The sequence below is a fragment of the Apteryx mantelli genome, chromosome 25, assembly GCF_036417845.1.
Source record: "Apteryx mantelli isolate bAptMan1 chromosome 25, bAptMan1.hap1, whole genome shotgun sequence".
In the NCBI taxonomy this organism is placed as follows: Eukaryota; Metazoa; Chordata; class Aves; order Apterygiformes; family Apterygidae; genus Apteryx; species Apteryx mantelli.
The window spans coordinates 9,345,391-9,364,400 of NC_090002.1; the positions used below are offsets into that span (position 1 = coordinate 9,345,391).

The 19,010-nt window shown below is 56.2% G+C and overlaps 1 protein-coding gene across 6 annotated transcripts; it reads left to right on the forward strand.

Annotated features, from left to right (window-relative positions):
- Positions 1-11: 11 nt before the first annotated feature.
- Positions 12-18,343, forward strand: IKBKE (inhibitor of nuclear factor kappa B kinase subunit epsilon). Of its 6 annotated transcripts, none has more exons than XM_067310611.1 (21): positions 1,671-1,681; positions 3,251-3,363; positions 4,403-4,543; positions 5,172-5,301; positions 5,885-6,066; positions 6,542-6,702; positions 7,200-7,310; positions 7,688-7,867; positions 8,272-8,468; positions 8,976-9,040; positions 9,134-9,225; positions 9,872-9,973; positions 11,209-11,284; positions 11,381-11,493; positions 12,428-12,504; positions 12,801-12,840; positions 13,735-13,836; positions 15,895-15,991; positions 16,612-16,715; positions 16,887-16,962; positions 17,760-18,343. In XM_067310611.1, the coding sequence occupies exons 2-20, from the start codon at positions 3,277-3,279 to the stop codon at positions 16,960-16,962; spliced, it is 2,133 nt and encodes a 710-aa protein (XP_067166712.1). In that variant the 5' UTR covers positions 1,671-1,681; positions 3,251-3,276; the 3' UTR covers positions 17,760-18,343. The 6 variants fall into 6 exon arrangements, with proteins under 6 accessions (XP_067166714.1, XP_067166712.1, XP_067166709.1 ...); XM_067310608.1 differs by having other exon boundaries at positions 16,887-16,958; XM_067310613.1 differs by lacking the exons at positions 1,671-1,681; positions 3,251-3,363 and adding an exon at positions 12-31 and having other exon boundaries at positions 16,887-16,958.
- Positions 18,344-19,010: the final 667 nt, after the last annotated feature.

Here is a 19,010-nt window from a genome sequence, read left to right on the forward strand (position 1 = left end):
ATTTTCCATTAGTTGCTGCTGCCCAGCGGAGGTAGGAGGATGCTGTAACCCCTTAAACCCTTCTGATCGCATCATTTCTCCCAATTTGCGGATAGGTCTCCCTCCCTCCCTCCCTCCCTCCCTCGCAAGCTGTCCCATTTTGTTTTCTGGTTAAAAACAAGTGAGGAATGGGTGAATGCCGCGAGGGGAGGCTGCCGGGCGTTTGCGGAGGGGCTTCCCTGGGCGCTTCCCGAGCGAGAGCGGGACGAGGTGCCGTCGCTCGCGCCGCCGTGATCCGCGCTCGGCTGCGCCGTCGGAGGCGGCTTTGCCGTCGGGGCTGCGGGTGCCCCCCGACCCCGGCAAGGCCCCGCGCCAGGCAAGGCCCCGCCGGCACCTGGGTTTTTGAGGCTTTGCTGCCACCCCCTGGAACGCTTGTTTTTAGGCTAAGCTTAGTTTCGAGGGTGCGTTTTTGCTCTCTATGGGTGGAAGACAGGCGTGCAAACCGGATAAAATCCGCTGTTGTGGCGGCCTCAGAAAGGAAATGAGCCGTAAGATTTAAAAGCAGGGAGAAAAGGAGGGAGAAGGGAGTCGGGAAGGAGCTGGGCTCTGTTACGGGGGAAAAGGCGGAGGTCGGAGCCGGACCCAGGCCCGCGGGGTCTCCCTGCGGGATGTAGCCAGGGTCTCCGTGTGCAGCCAGGCCGTGCAAACAGGGAAGGCGACGTCCGAGCCCAGCGGAGCTGCCCTGCGGCTGTGACTCCAAAGTCGGTGGGCGCGAGGCTCCGGCGGTTTGTCCGGCACGATCCTGGCACCGAGGGAGCGGCGGCTTCTCCTCTGGGCACCCCCCCGACAAGCTGCGCAGAGAGACCTGCAGCACCGTGGGAAAGCTCTCTCTTTTTAGCATTATGAAGCGTTTCAATTGTTTCCTTCCTGTCTGTCTGTACCCCTCGCTAGCCCGAGTCTGCTCATCCGCCTGTGAAAGCTGAAGCAACACGTGCGAGCGGCCTCTAAAGAGACGCGGTTCTGACTTTTCTGGCTTTAAAAGTCCTTGTTTCGCTTTCTTTTTGCAGCGGTGAGCTGGATCACATGACCGGCAGCTTTTGCTTCCCGGCACATCTTTCCCGGGAGCAGTGGCCCCGGTGTGGGACAGGGGGCCACGCGGGTGAGAGGCGCCGGCTCCGGGTCCTGTGGGCCGGCCGTGCCGGAGCAGCGATCCGCGCAGCGGGAGCGAAGGGCAAACCCCAGGTACTCGCGTGGGGTTTCCCCTCGGCGCCTCGCACTCGCGCGTCTCCCTTGTCCGAACCGCTTCTGCAGGATTTCGGGGTGGGGGGCTGAGCTCGGAAATGAGCCGCCTCTTTTCCCGCCCGGGGAAGGCTTCTCAGCCCTCTCCAGCCGGAGATGGCTCCGGCACCCCGAGGTGACCCGTCGGACTTGCAGGCGTGGAGTGGCCGGTGCGGGATCGTCTGTTTTGCAGGGGGACAAACGCTGGCTGAAGGAAGCGATTGCTAAACGCTGAGAAAACTGGGCTGGAAGCGACTTCGGAAAGTCACCCGGTCCCGGTCCCTCCCAGCAAGCTGAGCCCCAGCGAAACGACGGTGCTAATCTCGATGATTTAAAGCTTCACCTGGTTAAACCTACTTCACGCCGGTAGCTGCAGCGCGTCGTGGACTCTGTTACCCGGCGCTGTTCTGCAAACGCCCCTTTGGTAAGCGCTGAAGCCCGGGGCAGGGGACGGTCGGTGCCCGCGAGAGGGGCAGCCTGCCCGGCTCTCCTGCGTTTCGCCAGCCCGTCTCGGGTAGCCGAGAAGTGAAGCCAGGCTTCAGCCAGCCCTGCTGCGCTTAGCACCCGGCTTAGGGGCAGAGTTTGCTCCCGGACAGGGAAGTTTCGTGTCGATTTTGGATCCTCTCTGCCCTGCCGGGTGCTCGGCGCTGACACCCCGCGGCGGCATTCGCGGGTACCAGGACCCGGTCTTACCTGTGGGTTGCGTGCGTGGGGCTGGGTTTGTGGCTGCTGGATGGAGCTGGTGCGTTTGTTTTATTTGCGCCTGCTTTCTCTCCCCTCTTCTGCATTTATTTTGCGCGGTTACAGTGCTTACCTGGGTCAGGGTCAGGCTCAAGGCTGCCTCCGGCTCCGGGTCGCCCTGCTGAGCTCCAGCACGGCGGTGCTCTCGGTGGTGCTGTCGACAGGGCCCAGCTGAATTCGGGGTCTTTAGGAACCCCCAAATGTTGCAGATGTGTTTCACGTTAATTCAGATTGGCTGAATATTTCTGTCGTCTCAAGATGAGGAAACCCTTCGGAAACCGTGCTGCGAGCGCGGCGCTATTGCACAAGCGGGAGGTTTTGGCCCACGGCTTGGAGCCATCCCTGCAACTGGATGGGGCAAACGCCGGGTCCCGGCTGCTTCTGTAAAGCAGCTTGTAAAGCTGAACTCGTCTCCCTGCGGAGGCAACTTGGACGAAGCCCGGCTGTCGCTGGTCATCTCCGCACCAAACCCTTCCCGGTGCTACGGGATCGCCCTCGGGAGCACCCAGGGGCTTTGCAAAAGCCCTTTGCAGTGGCGTCGTGGCTTGTGGGAGCGGGGTGACTCGCTGCAGCACTGGACTGGGGTCCCAACAACTCCTGCCCTGGGCTGGACGGGGGGGTCTCCCGGTGCTCAGCACCTTTTGCCGCCAGCAGAGTCTGTCCTGCCCCCGGGACGCTGCCCCTGCCTGGCATCGGCCGGTGAATCAGCGGAGCTGGCACCGGGAGGCTGCGTGCGAGCGGGGATGGCTGCAACTTGGGGAATTTTTCGTCTCTGAGCAGGAAGCCGAGCATTTCCTCTTCTGCCTGCGCTGGTGCTCGCAGCGCTGGTTTTGCAATCCTATAGGCCTCGGCCCCTGCGGGGGGAGGCGCCTCGCTCCACCTTGCAGCTCCGCGTCTGGTTGCGCTCTGCATCTGTCCGGGTTTGGCTGCCGGTCCGGACGGGTCCCGGCCGCAGGGCGCCCCGGGCAGAGCCGCGCTCCCTGCCGCCGTGCTCAGCCCTGCGCCGCCGGCGAGGTAGGAGGCCGCGAGCGGGCTTCGAGGGGGGCAAGTCCGCACGCGGGATTTCCCAGGAGACGATAAGGGCTCCGGAGGCGCTGAAACACCGAGGCCGCGGTGCACGAGCGCGTGCTCGGCCGGGGCTGCAGGGAGCCGAGCGGGACGGGGTTCCCCTTCCCTCCGGAGCTGGAAAGGGGAGCACCGGGGCCGGGACGCCCCTGCCGGCGTGACGGGTTTGCTTCTCCCAACCTCGCAGCTCCGGGGAGCGGCGCCGGGCCGGAAATGCAGAGCACCCCCAACTACCTCTGGCACACCGAGGACGTCCTGGGCCAGGGAGCCACGGCCTGCGTGTACAAGGCGCGCAATAAGGTGAGCCGGGGCGCGCGGCGGCGGCGGCTTTGGTGGCTTCAGTGTCGCCCGGCTTCCTGCCCCGGGGCGGATGCTCGTGCCCCCCGGGAGCAGCCCGGCGCTCGCAGCCCGCATCACCTGGGGCAGCCCCCGTTCCTGCGCTTCGCCCGGGCTCTCGCCCGCTCCCGGCGCCGGCTCGGGCCGCGCTGCAAGGGCGGCTGCAGGCACAAGGTGCGGGCTGAGATTTCGGGACGCTGCGCCGCGCGCTGTTCCTGTTTCACGCTCCCGTGAATCGCAGCGGGGAAGCTGTTTTAGGGGGAATGCCCAGCGGTTTTGAAAACCCCATCCGTGCTGATTTGCATTTTTCATGCAAACACTTGCAAGGATTGGAGTAGGGAGTCTCGGTTTCCCTGGCCTTTGAAGTGCGTTAAACAAGCTGCCTCCGCACGGGCGAGCACAGAGGCTCGGCTTCCAGGGTGATTTGAAAACGTTTCTCTCCTACGAGAAGCAGGCAGGGAGGTCACAGCCTCAGATCTAGCCATAAACTTTTTACAGAGCTGAGTAAACATGTTTGCATTAAGCACACGAGCTTCAGAGGCAGGAAGCAGATGAGGTGAATAATGCAGTTTTGCTTGTGCAATGGAGAAGACAAAGGCCGAGGGAAGCCTGTTAAGAAAACAAACGGTGTCGTTGCCGTAGTTTACTTTTAAGGCTGGGATGTGCCAGCAATGACGGAGCCGCCTTATTCAGGACGGGCCTGCGCGGGGGTGTCAGGCTGGGGAGTCACTGGGAACCAAATCAAGGAGCAGGGGCTCTGGGCGACTGACTCCCTCCGGGCTGTGGAAAATCTCCCCCTTTTGCTTTGGCTCCATTTTTCCTCTCCCACGAGGAAACCAAGCAGCTTCCCACGTCTCCCTCCCTGGGCCCATGGCAGTGGGAGCCCCTGCATGACTCCTGTCCCGCATCTTCCCTTCCTTCTCTCCAGGTGATGCTGATGCAGGGGGCAAAAGACAATGTTTTGACCTCAGTTTTTCTTGCTCTCTTCTTCCTCTTTGCCCAGAAATCAGGAGAGCTGGTTGCTGTGAAGGTCTTTAATAACGCCAGCTACCTCAGGCCGCAGGAGGTTCAGATGAGAGAGTTCGAGATGCTGAGGAAGCTGAACCATAAGAACATTGTCAAGTTATTTGCTGTGGAGGAGACGGTAAGGCTGACCTCACCTCGGGAACCAGTGGTGCCGACTTCGCTGATATTGGGATGGGGACTTGGTTTTGGGCTGCAAGATAGACGGTGTCTATCCTTGCGCTGGGAACTGTCTCTGGTAACTGCTTCTCTTCCTGCCTCCGTCCCGTTTGCTTCATTATCAAACCTTTCCCAGCCCTTTGGCGTTAGGGGGACCAGGAATGTTGGGAAAGCAGAGGCTGGAGCATCGAAGTGACTTGCTGAAGGGACAGACCAGGCGGGTAATTCAGAAGAAGCCAGGTGTCCTCACCTTCAGCGGCTCTTCACATCAGCTCGATGCTGCTCCCCTCTCCCTGGAAGCTGATATGGTGTCACCCACCCGTGTGGCCCCCACCTTTCTTTTAGGATTGGGGTTATGTGTTGAGCACCTGTTGGGGAGGAGAGCAACTCCTGCCTGTGTTCTCCAGCGATCTCCTGGTTTGTCTGAGCAGGATGAACCCATGGACCTCTTGACCAAGGACGGGGCCCTGTCCTGCTTGGTGTGGGACAGGCCCACGCAGACTGGGATGGGGGCCCGGGCATTGTCACTGAGCACTTCCTTACTGGGACGCCGCTGCTAGACTGCCTCTCCTCTCTGCTCCCCAACGCAGGGAACCAGCAAGCAGAAGGTGCTGGTGATGGAGTACTGCTCGAGCGGGAGCTTGCTGAACGTGCTAGAAGATCCAGCCAATGCCTTCGGCTTGTCCGAGTCCGAGTTTCTCATAGTGCTGCAGTGTGTTGGTGAGTATCGGAGCTGTGATGGTCCCCTGCTCATCCCACCTGAGGCAGGAGACCTCTTAGCAGCTGTCTGTCACTGCGAACACAGGCGTGGTGAGAGCTGGTGACCCAGACCTGAAAAGCTGTCGGTCTGGGACCAGGCCTCTGCAGCATCCTGCTGCCACCAGCAGTCCCGGTGAAAGCACGTAGGCATCAGCCGGAGGCTGTCGGACATTGGCACTGTCGGTGTGACCAGCCTGCCTGAGCAGGTCAGAAGTTGCACCTCCAAAAGGATGCTAATTCTGAGCTCTCTGCTTTCCGAAGAAGCTGGAGGATTTCTCATTACAGACCCCTCCTCTAGGAAGCAGCAGTGGCCAACGGGCTGTGTCCCATGACCAGAGGACCATGAGGACATTGCTTTACCATGTGCTTATTCCCCCTCTCTGTTCTCCCAAAGTCATGTTGGTCCTGGTTGACGTGAAAGCTGCCCTGGGGGCTGTTGTTTTCCTCTCCAGTCCTGCTAACACGACTGCATTTTAATCAAATCCAGCTTGAGCAAACTGATCTGGCTCTACCCACAAACACTATCTTCCCACCTTGTTCCTAGTGGCAGGTATGAACCACCTCCGCGAGAACGGCATTGTCCACAGAGACATCAAGCCTGGGAACATCATGCGACTGATGGGAGAAGACGGGCAGAGCATCTATAAATTGACAGATTTTGGGGCTGCCCGAGAGCTGGATGATGATGAAAAGTTTGTGTCTGTCTATGGGACAGAGGAATATCTTGTGAGTACAGAATGACACCGTTCTGCTGACCCGGGGAGTCCTGGGGGAACGTGTTAACTTGCTCCAACATAACGGAGGCCAAACTCCATTCCCCGAGTCAGGTTTGAGCCACCTTCATGAGAGAAGGGAGGAGAAACACTGGGTTTCTCATGTAATCCTCATCGATCGATAAAGGGCTTTTTATCAGCACAGCTTAACATGCATGCCATGGAAGTCCGTCTCCATCTAACAGCTGGAGGACCTTTTAGAGATAACAAGCGATGTGGAGAGGCAAACTTGCAAGGGGCCGGATTTTCAGAGATGGGTGCTCAGCATTTTCATTATAAAGTTACAGGAGATGTTTTGCGTTGAGGATCCAGAAATAGAAGAAGCCAACATGATCAGATAGCTTTAAATCTCAGCATCCAAGGCTTGACACTTGCTGTAGGCCTTGTGGATCCATTGGCAGTCTGTGCTCTCTGCTTCATCCCTTTAGCACCCAGATATGTACGAGAGAGCAGTTCTGCGGAAACCTCAGCAGAAGGCTTATGGTGTGACTGTGGATCTGTGGAGCATTGGAGTGACCTTCTACCACGCTGCCACCGGCAGCCTCCCCTTCATCCCCTTTGGCGGACCTCGCAGGAACAAAGAGATCATGTAGGTAGCACATCCAGTGAGGCAGCAGTTTCAGAGGGCTTTGTGCTGCTGGCCTAGGTGATGTTGGGGCTGTAACTGGTGGTTGGAGTTGTCAGAGGAGAACCTGGCAGTGGATGAGCACGTGCAAGCCTGCATGCTTCGACTGCAGAGCTCCTGGTGAGCCATGATGCCAGCCGCGATGGCTCTGCTATTCCTGCATCCTAGCACAGCCAGAAGCTCCCGAGCCTCTGGTTGGACTGCATCTGCATACAAGGCTATTGGACTTAATGCTAGAAGTATGTTTTAGCTCCCTGTGCTGCGCTGGATTGTTGGCATGTTTTCTCCATTTATTTTTTCTTCTCATAAATCATGTTTTCCTCAGCCCATTCATACTGCTGCCCCTTTCCCTTTTTGCACCCACCCATCCGTTTGCTGCACCCAAGGGATGTAGTGCCCAGCTGGAGGTCACTCAGCCTGGGTCACCAGCAAGGACAAATCAACCAGCTTCCTTTCAACAGGCATAAAATTACCACGGAGAAACCTCCTGGAGCCATCGCAGGGGTCCAGAGGCAGGAGAACGGGACCATCGAGTGGAGTTACGAGCTGCCCGCCACGTGCCGACTCTCTGCGTGAGTGTCCTTTGCCAGGGTGGCCAGCACTGCCTCGGGCCACCTAGGCTTTGGATCACACCGTAAATCCCACGTCCTTGGACAACCGCACTGACGGCAGAGGGTAGCTGATCTCAGTCATGCTGTGTGCAAATTCTTAATGAGGCAGATTAGCTTTTCACCTGGAGATTTCACAGCTCTTTGGCCAGAGATGGTCCTGCTTTTACAGCTGGAAAAAGGGGGCAAAAAACAGGGCAGTGACTCGTTTGGTACAGAGACCCCGTTGCAAAACAGGGGCTACCACTCCAGTCCCAGGCCCTGCACGTCACCACGCTTACGGCTAAGGGGTTTGCCAGCATGTAAAAACAACTCTTCCTGTCTTCCTCTTGTTGCTGCAGGGGGCTGAAGGTCCAGCTTATACCAATTTTGGCTAATATCCTGGAGGCAGATCAGGAGAAATGCTGGGGATTTGACCAGTTTTTTGCAGAAACCAGCGATATTTTGCACAGGATCGTGGTGGATGTCTTCTCCCTGCAGCAGGCTTCCTCGCATCGCGTTTACATCCACTCCCACAACACGTAAGGACACCTCAGGAAAGGGCCTTGTTAAAAGCAAACTCGGGCGCTGAACGCAGGAGCTGGGAGCCTCCGCTCCTCGTTTCAGTACGTGAACTTGGGGGAAGCCGTGGTTCTCTTTGCATCGTAGTTAAAGCCGGTTGAAACAAAGCACCCCATCCCTACCAAACAGCATGAAAAAACGGGTGCAGAGCAGCCTTTCCCCGGCTGTGCATTAGCTGTGAGCCGCTGGTGCTCGGCGGCGGCTAGCCACATGCTGAGAGGGGCCCAGAGTGCCCCAGCGAGACTGTCGGAGAGGCCCTGCTGACCCCGTGGGACCATGGCAGCCGCTAAAGCAATGGAAATCTGGGTGCTCATCTCCTTTCTCGTTCCCTATCCTTTATTTTATTTATTTTTTTTCATTTTAGTACCACCAAATTTTTAGACGCTGTATTCAAACAAACAAACATAGCCCCTCACCATCAAGAATATTTTTTTGAAGGCCATCTGTATGAATTGGATCCTAACTTACAAGCTCATAGTTTCTGCCAGACCACGGAGAATAACCCTCTGACCTTGCTGAGCGCTGAGCCAGAAGACCTGGTAGGAGTGAGATACAGAGATCGTGAGTACCCTTAGCTTCACGATGCATCGCGGTATTCCCAGCCCAGGCAGGGAGTTCAGTCTCCCGATGGTGGTTTCCAGCAGAGAGATTTGCTTGAATCGTCTTCCTTAACAGACTCTCGTGGAGCCCAGCGCGGCGGAAAGCACGGGGGTTAGGGCACTGGCGCGGGATTAGGAGGTTGCAGGTCCAGTTTCCCCATGCACACGTTCTCTGGGTGCCCTTTGCTCTCCGGTCCCAGTGGGGTTTTCTCGTGCCGAGCACCTTCGGAAGTAGCGCGGGAAGCCGAGCCAAGCCTCCGGCGCCGAGGGTGCTTTTGGGCCCCAATTCCTTCGAGCGCGGGAGCCGGGGCCGAGCCGCCTCGGCGGTTTGCCTGAGCAGGCACGAGATGTCACTGTGGATCCGTGGAAGAGCGGCGGCTCGGCGCCGGGGTCCGGGGTCCGGCAGGGAGCGGGGGGCTCGCCGGCCCTCTCCTCCCGCGCTCCACCGCCGCTGTGTGTCTGTTCGCAGCGGCGCTCGAGTTCCCCAAGTTCTTCCCCAAGGTGGATGTCGTAGCTGACTGCGGCACGGCGAAGGTAGGTGTGGGGCTGCCCCGCTGCCCCCCAGCCCCCCCCCCCCCCCGGGGCAGCGACGGGGCAGCCGCCGGCAGGGGCCCCTTTGCCTTGCAGAGCGCCGTGGGCGCCGCGCACCGGACGCTGTGGATAGCCCGCTCGCTGCTGCGCTGCCAGGAGCTCGTGCTGAGGGGGCTTCACTGGGTCGCGTAAGTGCCGAAAGCCACCGCCCTGGGGCGGCCGAGCAGGGGACGCTTCCTTCCTTCCCGTTTTGCGGAGAGGTTTGCGCTAAGAGTTAAAACTTGAAAGCGCAGGGTTTTCAAGCGCTGCTGCAGACGGTGCAGTGTCGCCGTGTGTCCTTACTCGTTGCACTGCCGCAACGGTGCTTGGAGGGATGCAACGAGCTGGAGCTTCTCCCGTGCCAGTGCTACGTGTGCAAGCACGAGAGACGCAGCTAGGGCTGGCTGAGGACCTCTAGGTAGATACCATTCGGTGGTGTGCGGATGCTCCTATGCCTGCTCCTTACCTTGAGTCACTATTTTCAGTTCAGGAGATGCTGAGGAGAACAGCATTATTATTATTATTATTGTGCATTTTCACTGTCTTACTGACTTCCTTTGGGGTAGGAGCTTCTTGCGTCATGTCTGAGCAGCGCCCAGCAGGAAAAAGCCCTGCTACCCCATCATTGCACCTGTTTTTCATGTTCTGCCCCTCGCTTTCACGAGCGGCCCAAGGAGAGCCACAGGCACCAAGCTGGGGTTGGGGGGACGTCCGGCTGCCGAGCGTCAGCCAGCTCCGGAGCCGCGTCTGGCTGCCGGGAGCGCGCGTGGGACTGGCTGTTTTCTCCGTTGGCAGCGGCAACCTGAAAAGCGAGTGCTCGAGGATTTTGGAGCAGAGAAGAGGAGCCGTTTCGTTGCTCACCTGCTTGCAGCTTACGGAGGTGAAGACCCGTGTGCTGTAAGTGTGGCTTCACGAGGTGGGTCTCGCGGTCCTGGGTAGCGCGGGCAGCGCGCCAGGCAGGTGCCGGCAGTGGCCTCGTGCATCCCTGCGTCGCAGCCCGGAGGAGGGCACACGCGGTTTTCTGCTGCCTTTCAAACCCAGAGACTCTTGTGGCCATCAGGACGTTGCAGATAAGATAAGGGGCTCTCAAAGGTGCCTGAATAATCAGAAATAACTAAAATTCCAGGAATGAACTGGCAGCTGGAATGTAAAAGAGTTTTTCACTGTATGTGGAGACTAGGAAATGAGCCCCGTGCTTTTTTTTCTCCCTCTTTGCTTCATTTTTTAGTTATCAGTCTCCAGTTTCTCGTGAGCCTGGAATTAGCTCTCTGGCTACAGGGCGACTTCGTGGGTTCCTGCTGTCTCTAATCCCCCGGTTTCTAGCCCATTACAGTGCGTTTCCACTGAGCCGGCATCCAGCCTGACCACACTGTTCATGATGAGATGTCTTTTATTTCCATTTAAGAGGATCCGTTAATGGAACATTCATCAGAGACTAAATTACAGGGGAACCTCGGATGATCCTAGCATGTACCGGATGCATCCAGTACTGCCTGGGGGAAATCTAAGCCCACGTTATCTTAAGTAACCCACAGTTGTATTGCTGCTGCTTTTTCCTTTTACTGTTGCTGTAGTGGAAAATGCTGAATTGTTGGATTCTTATTCCCCATTCATTTCAATTTAGCAAGTCTCTTAATTTCCGTGTCATCTAAAAAGATATGGACACAGGGTTCCCGTTGGTTTCAGCAGAATTAGTGCAGGGCTGTAATTCCAGGATCACTAACGCTGCATCTGGATGCTGATGGCTTCTCCATCCTTTCTAGTATGGTCTGGATCAGGCGTCTTTCTGCTGACTTAGCCAGTGCGCGGCGTTCCTCCCGGCTTCACGCTTTCCTGGCAGCTGCCGGAAGACAGACAACATCTGATCTGGTGTAAAGCCTGCTCATACGAAGTTGACAATTTTCGAACAAATTGGGTACAATAAGGCATGTTTTAACCGGATCAGCACTTTGCACCTTGCGGCTGGGATTCGGTACCCTGAACTCGCCCTTATTGCACGATCCAACCGGAGCCAAACTCCCCTCCGGGACCGTAATGCTGCCTCCGCCAAACGACGTCTTTCCTTTGCCCAGGCGATGGCTGCCCCGGCTTATTTGCTGTTTAAGGCACTTTTGCCTTCTGACTTTCGGCAGGTACGAGACCGTTTCTGGGGACGGTGGGATGCCGGCGCTGAAGGAGCTGAGCGGGGTGAAGACAAGGCTGCAGGCGGTGAGTCCCCACACGCGGGTCCGAGGGGAGCCCACGGGACCGGGCCGGCTCCGGCTGCGCAAAGGACCTGCCCGAATCCCTCTTTTCCCTCCCCAGGTGGTGGAGGATCTCTCGCAGTGTTCCCACGACATCTTTGATTACCAGGGGACGCTGGATGGCATTTTGGCTGAGCTGGTGAAGCACAGGCAGCAAGCGCACGAAGATAAAAGGTTTGTAGAGCCAGCTTTATTGAAATTGCTGTCAACATTTTACTGTTTTCAGATTTGATTCAGTAGATGTTGCTGCATGCTCGCGAGTGGCAGTCCATAACGGCTCAGGGTAAACACAGCTGCTAACAGCCCTTTGCAGGTGTGAGATATTGCCTGGCGCAGCCTTCACAGAGATCCGCCGACACGCGCAGCGGCAGCGGCCCGTAGCTGCGGCGTGTTCGTATTTCACGCCGACGTGCTCGTTTACGGCAGCAGCTGTGCGCTGGCAGTGCTGTTGATGCAGGGGGCTGCTGCATCATTTCCTTTCCCCATCGCAGTGCTTTTCAAAGGCGCTGGAGTTCAGAGAAAAAATCTGAAAGCTTCAAGGTTGGCATTGCCTATACCAGCAATCTTTTGCACGGTTTTATTGTACTCTCCCTTTTTACTGGTAAAAAAAATAAAAAATGGTTTGAGGAACAGAGCTAGAAATAAAGCTGGGGCTCTAGACATCGCCCAGATCCGCTCCCCTGGACCACGCTCCCTTTACAGACACAGGGCTCTTCTAATATTGCCATCCGTCTCTGTTTAAGCTTTCGGAGCAATCCAAACCCATGTTCTAGGTGAAGGGAGGACCAAGATGATGTAGTCGTACTGTGCAGATGCTCACTAACTTTAGCCCCCGGCATTCAGCTTCAGAGACGCTTTGTATTAGACTGATGCTGCCGTTGGGGGGGGACAGTTTGTTGCATTCGGGAGCGATGGGGATGTGTTACGGTACTGGTGAAGCTTGGTCTGAATAGTACCGATACAGCTCGGGTCCGAATAGCCACCCAGCTGGGGCAGATGTGCGGAGAAGGTGATGTCCATGCTGAGATAGAGTCGCGGCTGGGAGCGCGCGACGTGGACGCCCGTTCTCCCGTTGGCCTCCTGCCAAAATCTCTGTCCCCTCTCGCAGCATCCGGCAGATCGAGTGCTGCCTGGAGAAGATGCAGCTCATACACAAGCAGTTCAAGAAGGCCAGGAAGTGTCTGCGTAAGTCGCGGGCGATCGCGGCTCTCGCGAGAGGCCTCCGAGCGCGGTGCGGAAAGAGCATCTCTTGCCTTCGCAGCAGTAATGACCTGGCGCAAAAAGTAGTTATTTCGGTTTGCTGTTTCTAGCAGTTATCTCTGTGCCCCGACAAAAACCCTGGGGCTCCAGGTGCCGCTGCCTCCGAGAAGCCCCTTGGGCGATCTCGCGGTGTATCGTGCAATTACCCATTTATCAAGTTACGAACGTGAAACCGTGCAGAGTCGCTTCCCGGCAAGTGACCGCTGTCTTTCCTCCCCCAGGGCTGGGCTACAACGAGGAGCAAATACACAAGCTGGATAAGTAAGTAACAACCCTCTCCCCCTCCTGCGGCCGCCAGCCCAAAATCGAGGCCGGCTAGGTGTTTCACATTTCTGATCGAACCTTAAGAAGATGTAAGAGGTTTCGGGGCCGCTAACGGTGGGAGCAGGCACCTGCAAGTGGCTCCTGTGGCCGTTCGTGGCTGCAGGCCTTTTCGTAGCGGAATTTTTCACACTGCAAACGATTTCAGGCGAAGATGTGAGAAAACCTGCACCCATCTGGGGGCAGTGAGTTGCCGTTGCGTCTAAATCCCTGCATGGGGTTGTAAGGAATGAGCCCATTTCGGGCTATCTATTCCCACAATACTTTACTCAGTTTATGCCTCATTTACCCGCTGAGATACTAATTCAGGAAGTGTCCTTGTCTGGGACAGGGCTTACGTATACACTTAATTTTCAGTAGGAATTAAGTGTCTGAGCACCTTTTATACCTTTAAAATTCTCCTCTTAGTTTCCACTGAAGCCAGGGGAATTTAACACGTGCAAAAAATAAAAGATACACTTTAATATTTACTAGGGATATTGAAATATAACGCGCTGATCCTTTCTCTTAACTGATCTTTTCACTAACCTTGGACATGTGCCTTAAAGCATAGGGCAAAGATTCCTCGAATTCGGTTTGGCTTTCCAGAGGACGTGTCCGCCTGGGTCCCGCAGGCCCTTCAGAAAATCTCCCTCTTTCCCTGCTCTCCTTGTCTTAGTTTGGATTTGTTTTGTCTTTAACACTGAAGCGAAATCCCTTGCTGAATGTCCAACCCCTCACGCTCCACTCTGGAGCCTGCTTTGGGCCTCTTGTTATTTAAACTACGCTGTTTATTTTCATGCATATAAAGAAATAACATTTGTCCCCTTCCTGCTTTTTCTCTCCTCTCCTTAGGGTGAATTTAGGGCATTTGGCCAGGAAGGTTCTGCTGATTTTCCAGGACGACTGCGTGCAGAAGTACCAAGAGGTCCTGGTTCTTCATGGGAGCAGAATGAGGTACCGGCCCTGCTCAGCCCTTGCCTTGGGTGTCACCCCCCAGGTTTCGGGGTGCTCCTTTTCTTCGCAGCGAGAGCCGCCAGCAGCCCCTGCGCGTGCGGACCCAAGGGGTCCCGGCGGCGGAGGAAAGGGGCTTCCCATCACCCTTGAACAACCTCTCCGGGCTCCTGATGCTCTCCGGTATTGATCTAGTGCTGGGATGTGGGTGGAGATGCGGGTAACTACTACTGAGGGACTCATAAAGAGGTAGTAAGACCTTAAAGAAGAAGCTCTACGTGACTATGAAGAAAAATTCTTCATACTCTGGTTCTTATCCTGTGAATCGTATTTCTGCCCTGTTGTTCTAAGTTTAAAAAAAGCCCAAACCCTGCCAAAGCAAACTTGCAGCTTCACTTCAGGCAGCTGGTTTCCGTGCTCTGGCTGGGAGAGGTTATTGTATCAGGACAAAATCGCTATTGAGACAGAGATCTACTTACTGGGAATGACGTTATGTTAAACGGTGTTTGGGGAGTAATGCAAAGAGCAAATTGCCTTGCAGTGATTGAGCGCAATCCACTGACTATTACAGCAGCAAGAACAGGAGTGAGGGGGAGGCGGTTAGAAGAGGATGTTGCAGAAATTGGATTTTTATTGCAAGGTCGCTTTTAAAGCAGATCATCTATTCCTCTGGGTTTGAGAGTGGGCGGAAAAAGAATGATTTTCTATAATGCCTTAGCACTAAAACCTGCTTTTGACCCGGCCCCAGTTTTTGATGTGGAGCAGACCCGCGTAGGACTTCCGATGGAGGGGGGCTCCTGGGCCAGACGTTGGACTCGAAGCGCCCTAGAGGGTCCCCCGGCGCGGGGGACGGTGCTGTAGCTGCTCCCGCAGCCCCCGCGACCGGTTCCTCGCTCTCGGCCCCTGCAGCCTGGGGATGCCGTGGGTTTCCGTGCAGCCGACGGCTCCGTTTCGGGGGCTGAAGTTGTTGCACGTGGTCGAAGTTTTTCTCCTGCCGCCTCTAATCACGGCGCAGTTAAATCTCCCGTTGACTCCAGTGAGCGATTTCTCTCGGAGTGAAATTCCTCCGGTGCAGAAAGCCCGGACCGAATCCACGCAGCGCATTAACCCCATCTGCGCTGGAGCCGGACTTCTGTCTTTGCTCGTGAGGGGAAAAAAGACTCTTCATGTTTTCCCGGAATATTTTTGTATCTGTTTTCCTGTCCTTGGGGAGAACGTATTGTGAGTCACAGCTGGATATTTTTAATTTATTTTTACTTCAGCTTTAATGGCCTTGTTTTGAGTCCGTTCCTGCTAGCAGCTAGGGTTTGTGGTGTGGTGGGTGTTTTTCTGGCGACTGGAGGTGGACCGTTCACCTTAAATACTTTCCTTTTTTTTGAGCCAAACCAAACCAAAATCTTTTTATGCATCGTGTCGCCCGCAGGGCAGACAGCGCCTCCGCCCTCGGGCACCTGCGTTTTGCGGGAATAGCGGATTCGGTCCCCGAAGGGCCGAGGCAGGTTCAGAGCTGAGGCTGCCCCGTGCCAGCCCCGGTGCGGCCGGTGGTCCAGCAAGGCTGTTTCATGCCTTCCTGCCGCGGCTGGGCAATATTGCCTGTGCACAAACGGGCCGCGGAGAAGGGGCTCCGGGGCACTTAGGGGCTGGCAAATCTTTCCAGCCTTTATGAGCCTCGAATCTGAAGCAGAGCGTGCCAGCATTGATAGGAACCAGGTAGCCTTCTAGAGTGGAAGCTCTCGTAGGGGACAGAAGAGCAGCCCGTGCATCGCTGAAGGCAGAAGTCATGGACTTGCACCACCTCTCTTATAAGCTCTGCTTTCCCTAATTAGCTTGCTGTTAGCGCTGTTTGGATAGCCTCGCTGGCAGCGGCTATTAACAGAGTTGCAGCTGGAATTACAACACTGTTGTGACCCATTTGCTTTCCTTTAGGATTTTAACTTAAATCTGGTATGGCTTGCAGAAAGCAATGCAAAATTAAAACAAACCAAAAAAAAAAAACCAAACATCCACATCATTGCTGCTAAATGTTGACTGGCATTTTTGTTGCCTTTTTTTTCTCGCTAGGAAAGTTTGTGAGATAAAGAAGCATCTGAAGAGGCTCAGCAACTGCATCAGCGCCTGCAGCGTGACGATGACGGAGTGCCAGGACAGCTTGCAGCACGTAGGTGCTCGCTGGCCGCACCGCGGGCTTCCCTGGCTTTGCCGTAAGGCTCCTCGCTCCTAACTTCTGCAGTGTGCGTGAGCGGGCACGTACGCGGAGAAACCTAGAGGCTTCTCCTCACCGGGCTGTTTCTAAACAACTCGCTGCAGTTTTTTGTGGGTGATCCGGCTGCGCGGTGTTGCTGGGTGTTGGTTTCTCCTGCCGAGCAGAGCAAGGGATGGGTAGATCCTCGGCAGTGGCACCCTTAGCCAAATGGCTGCCTGTCGGTAAGTAATCCGTCCGTACTCACATAAACAGGAAATTGCAGCAGCAGGAAAGATGATGCTCCGCCTTCAGTTTTTATGATGGATTATCTGGCATTTTCCAGCACGGGCACCTAGCAGATGCCCTGGTCCTTGCTTGTTTTATTTTGCTTTTTGCTTGTCCTGACGGGGTGGATGTGCTGGGCATACCCATGCGTGCACAACTTCCTGGGGGCGTTTCGTCAGCCCCTCTTCCCACGGGAAGCCCTCCGTGCTTGGAGGGCTGCGGGGGGACCCGCGTGCGGCAGGGCCCAGGGATTAGACCGTAGGAAGCAGCACGTTGCCTGCAGCGAACCGCCAACCTCCCTGTCTCTGCAGGCTTTGGACAAGTTTCTCCAGACAGTCCTGCCGGAGAAACGGCATTTGGCCCCGGCCCCTTCGCCTGCTCATCTGAACCAGGCACACCACAACATGGCTTTTAGGTAAGTCCTCGGGCGGCTGGCGAGAAGCAGCCGGAGCCGGCCGGGAGCAGCGCAGGGAGCGCCGCCGGATGGGGCCGTGCGGGCGCGGGGTCTCTGGCCCCTTGCTCCTCTGAACAGTGAGTTTTTGGGAGCGGAGCTGGGTTTGCAAGGTCTTTTTTGCGTCTCCAACAGGATGCAGGAGCTCCTAGAGCAAATGAAATCGGTCACGTGCAACCTCCAGTTCAACAACAGCATCATCGAGCAGTGAGTAAGCGTAGCTGGAGATCCTGCCCTGAGCATTGCGTTTGCTTCCCCGGCGCCCGGACGGAGCCTGTGCTGCTCCGGGAAGCCGTGCCAGGGCTGGATGCGCTGTCTGAGCAACCGTCCTGCTCCCCGGAGCCGCGACGAGGGAGAGCAGCGCTTGGCACCGAGCAGAACCACAGCTACGTGCTGGGTGGTTCACACTGATGTTTTAACGATACTAGTTTACATCATAGTCTGGCAGCACAAGGGAGTTTATCTTTCTTGGAAGTTTAAGCATGATCTTCTGTAAATGCTATTTAATGTCCACCACCCTGTTTCCAGCATTTTTCCTGTGCTGCTCTGCCCAGTCAGCTGCTGATGGCTGCAGAGAAGTAGATGCTTTCTCTTTCTGGGTTATACTCCACGGAAAAGCCAGCATCCTATTGGCGACAAAGCCATCTTGTGCTTTCCCCGTGCAACCTTTTTTCGAGGACCTTAATGCAAAAGAGCAGTATGAATATCAAAATCTCAAAAAGCTTCAGATCCGATTTTAAAAGAAATTCAGTGATTCGGTCTCTTGCAACCCAGACATGCTTTTATAGGGACTGACTGTGCTGTTGTAGTGTGTCCACTGTGAATAAAGAAAGGGGACAAGCAAAGGTCTGGTATGCTTTGATATGAACAGCTTATACCAGGAAACGCAGGCACAAGCTCAAAGGTTGGTTCCAGACCCAAATTCTAGCCCAGGCTTTGGGGCTGCATGAATCCGGGAGATTGTGGTGGGGCCCCTCTAGGCTAAATCCTTCGATTCTGTTCCTGCAGGTTAAGCGGGGCTGCTCCCGCGCCAGGTATTTGAGAGAAGCGGTGGATTTGCAGCTGCTGAAGCAAGCAGCGCTTTTCACGAAGGGAACACTCACGGCACTTTGGGTCGAGAGCAATGGAGAGCGCGACGTTCGTGTTTCGGGAACTCTCCTTATCCCACCTCTCTGCTCCAGCGTTTTTGCACAGTTCACCAGCATTAGCTTCGAGTGGTTTGCAAGCCTTGAGCCTGCGAGTGTTTGACCAGCAGGTTGTTGACGTGGCTCGGACACCGGACAAGAGGCCCGATCCGGCCCCGGACGGGCTCACGTGGGAGACCTCAGCGCGGGAAAGCGGGCGCCGGCGAAGGCCTGCTGTGCACGGCAGCATCTCGTGCTTCCGTCGATCCGTCTCCACCTAAGCCACGTGCTGGGATTGCTGGTGGTCGTAGGAACGGGAAGCCAAGGGAGGTTTCTCCTTTGGGGGGATGTTTCTGTGTCTGGGCATGAGCGCACGTGTGCTCCGAGCGATGCCGTGCTGAAAATACACTTCTGTCCACCTAAGCTGGTGTGTTACTGAATGCCGAGGCAAAAGCTCAGGAGAGATGAATCCCGCGAGCGCTCTCCAAAAGCGTCTCCGCAAGAGAAGGCAGGGATGTTTCCTTTTGTTTTGGGTGAAAGATGAAAAGAAATCCGAACCAGCTGCCTCTGCCGTTAATCCGCAGGGCAGGAGCGCGCGTTCCTCCGAGGATCTGCCTGACCTCTCCCAGCTTCCTCCGTAGAGGCAATTTCTTTGGGGGAGATTGGAGGTGTATATTATTCCTGGGGCCCTTTTCACAGGGAGTCTAGATGCCGTTGGGGATCTCTGTCCCGCTCGGCGATTTACAGATCAGTAAGAACCGCAGGAGAGAAATCAGGAAGTCTGAAATAAGGAGACACTGGGTTTTTTCCCGGCCTTTAACACGGAGCTGCTGGGCGGCAGGAGCAGGAGCAGGAGGCGACGGCGGTCCCGGGTGCGGAGGTGCCGAGGCGACGGGCAGGGGAGCGTGCGGGAGCACCACGGCCAGCTGGAAGCCGTGGGAGCTGCCCTGGAAAGGACGAGCCCGACGCTTCCCTTGGGAGAAACGGGATGCAGGGGGAAACGTGTTAATCCCCATCTAATGCCTGGCCAGGACACGCACAGAGATGCATCAGAGCCCCGCGGCGCTGCGCCGGGGCTGCGGCCCGTCCTTTCTTAGGGGTATTTATTACGCTCCGAATTTCCTACCGTTTTTTG

Coding starts and splice junctions, on each gene's coding strand:
- IKBKE (XM_067310607.1), top strand. CDS start 3,277: ATGCAGAGCACCCCCAACTACCTCTGGCACACCGAGGACGTCCTGGGC. Junction 8,469..8,975: donor AGGAGTGAGATACAGAGATC/GTGAGTACCCTT, acceptor GTCTGTTCGCAG/CGGCGCTCGAGTTCCCCAAG. Junction 12,841..13,734: donor CAAATACACAAGCTGGATAA/GTAAGTAACAAC, acceptor TCCTCTCCTTAG/GGTGAATTTAGGGCATTTGG.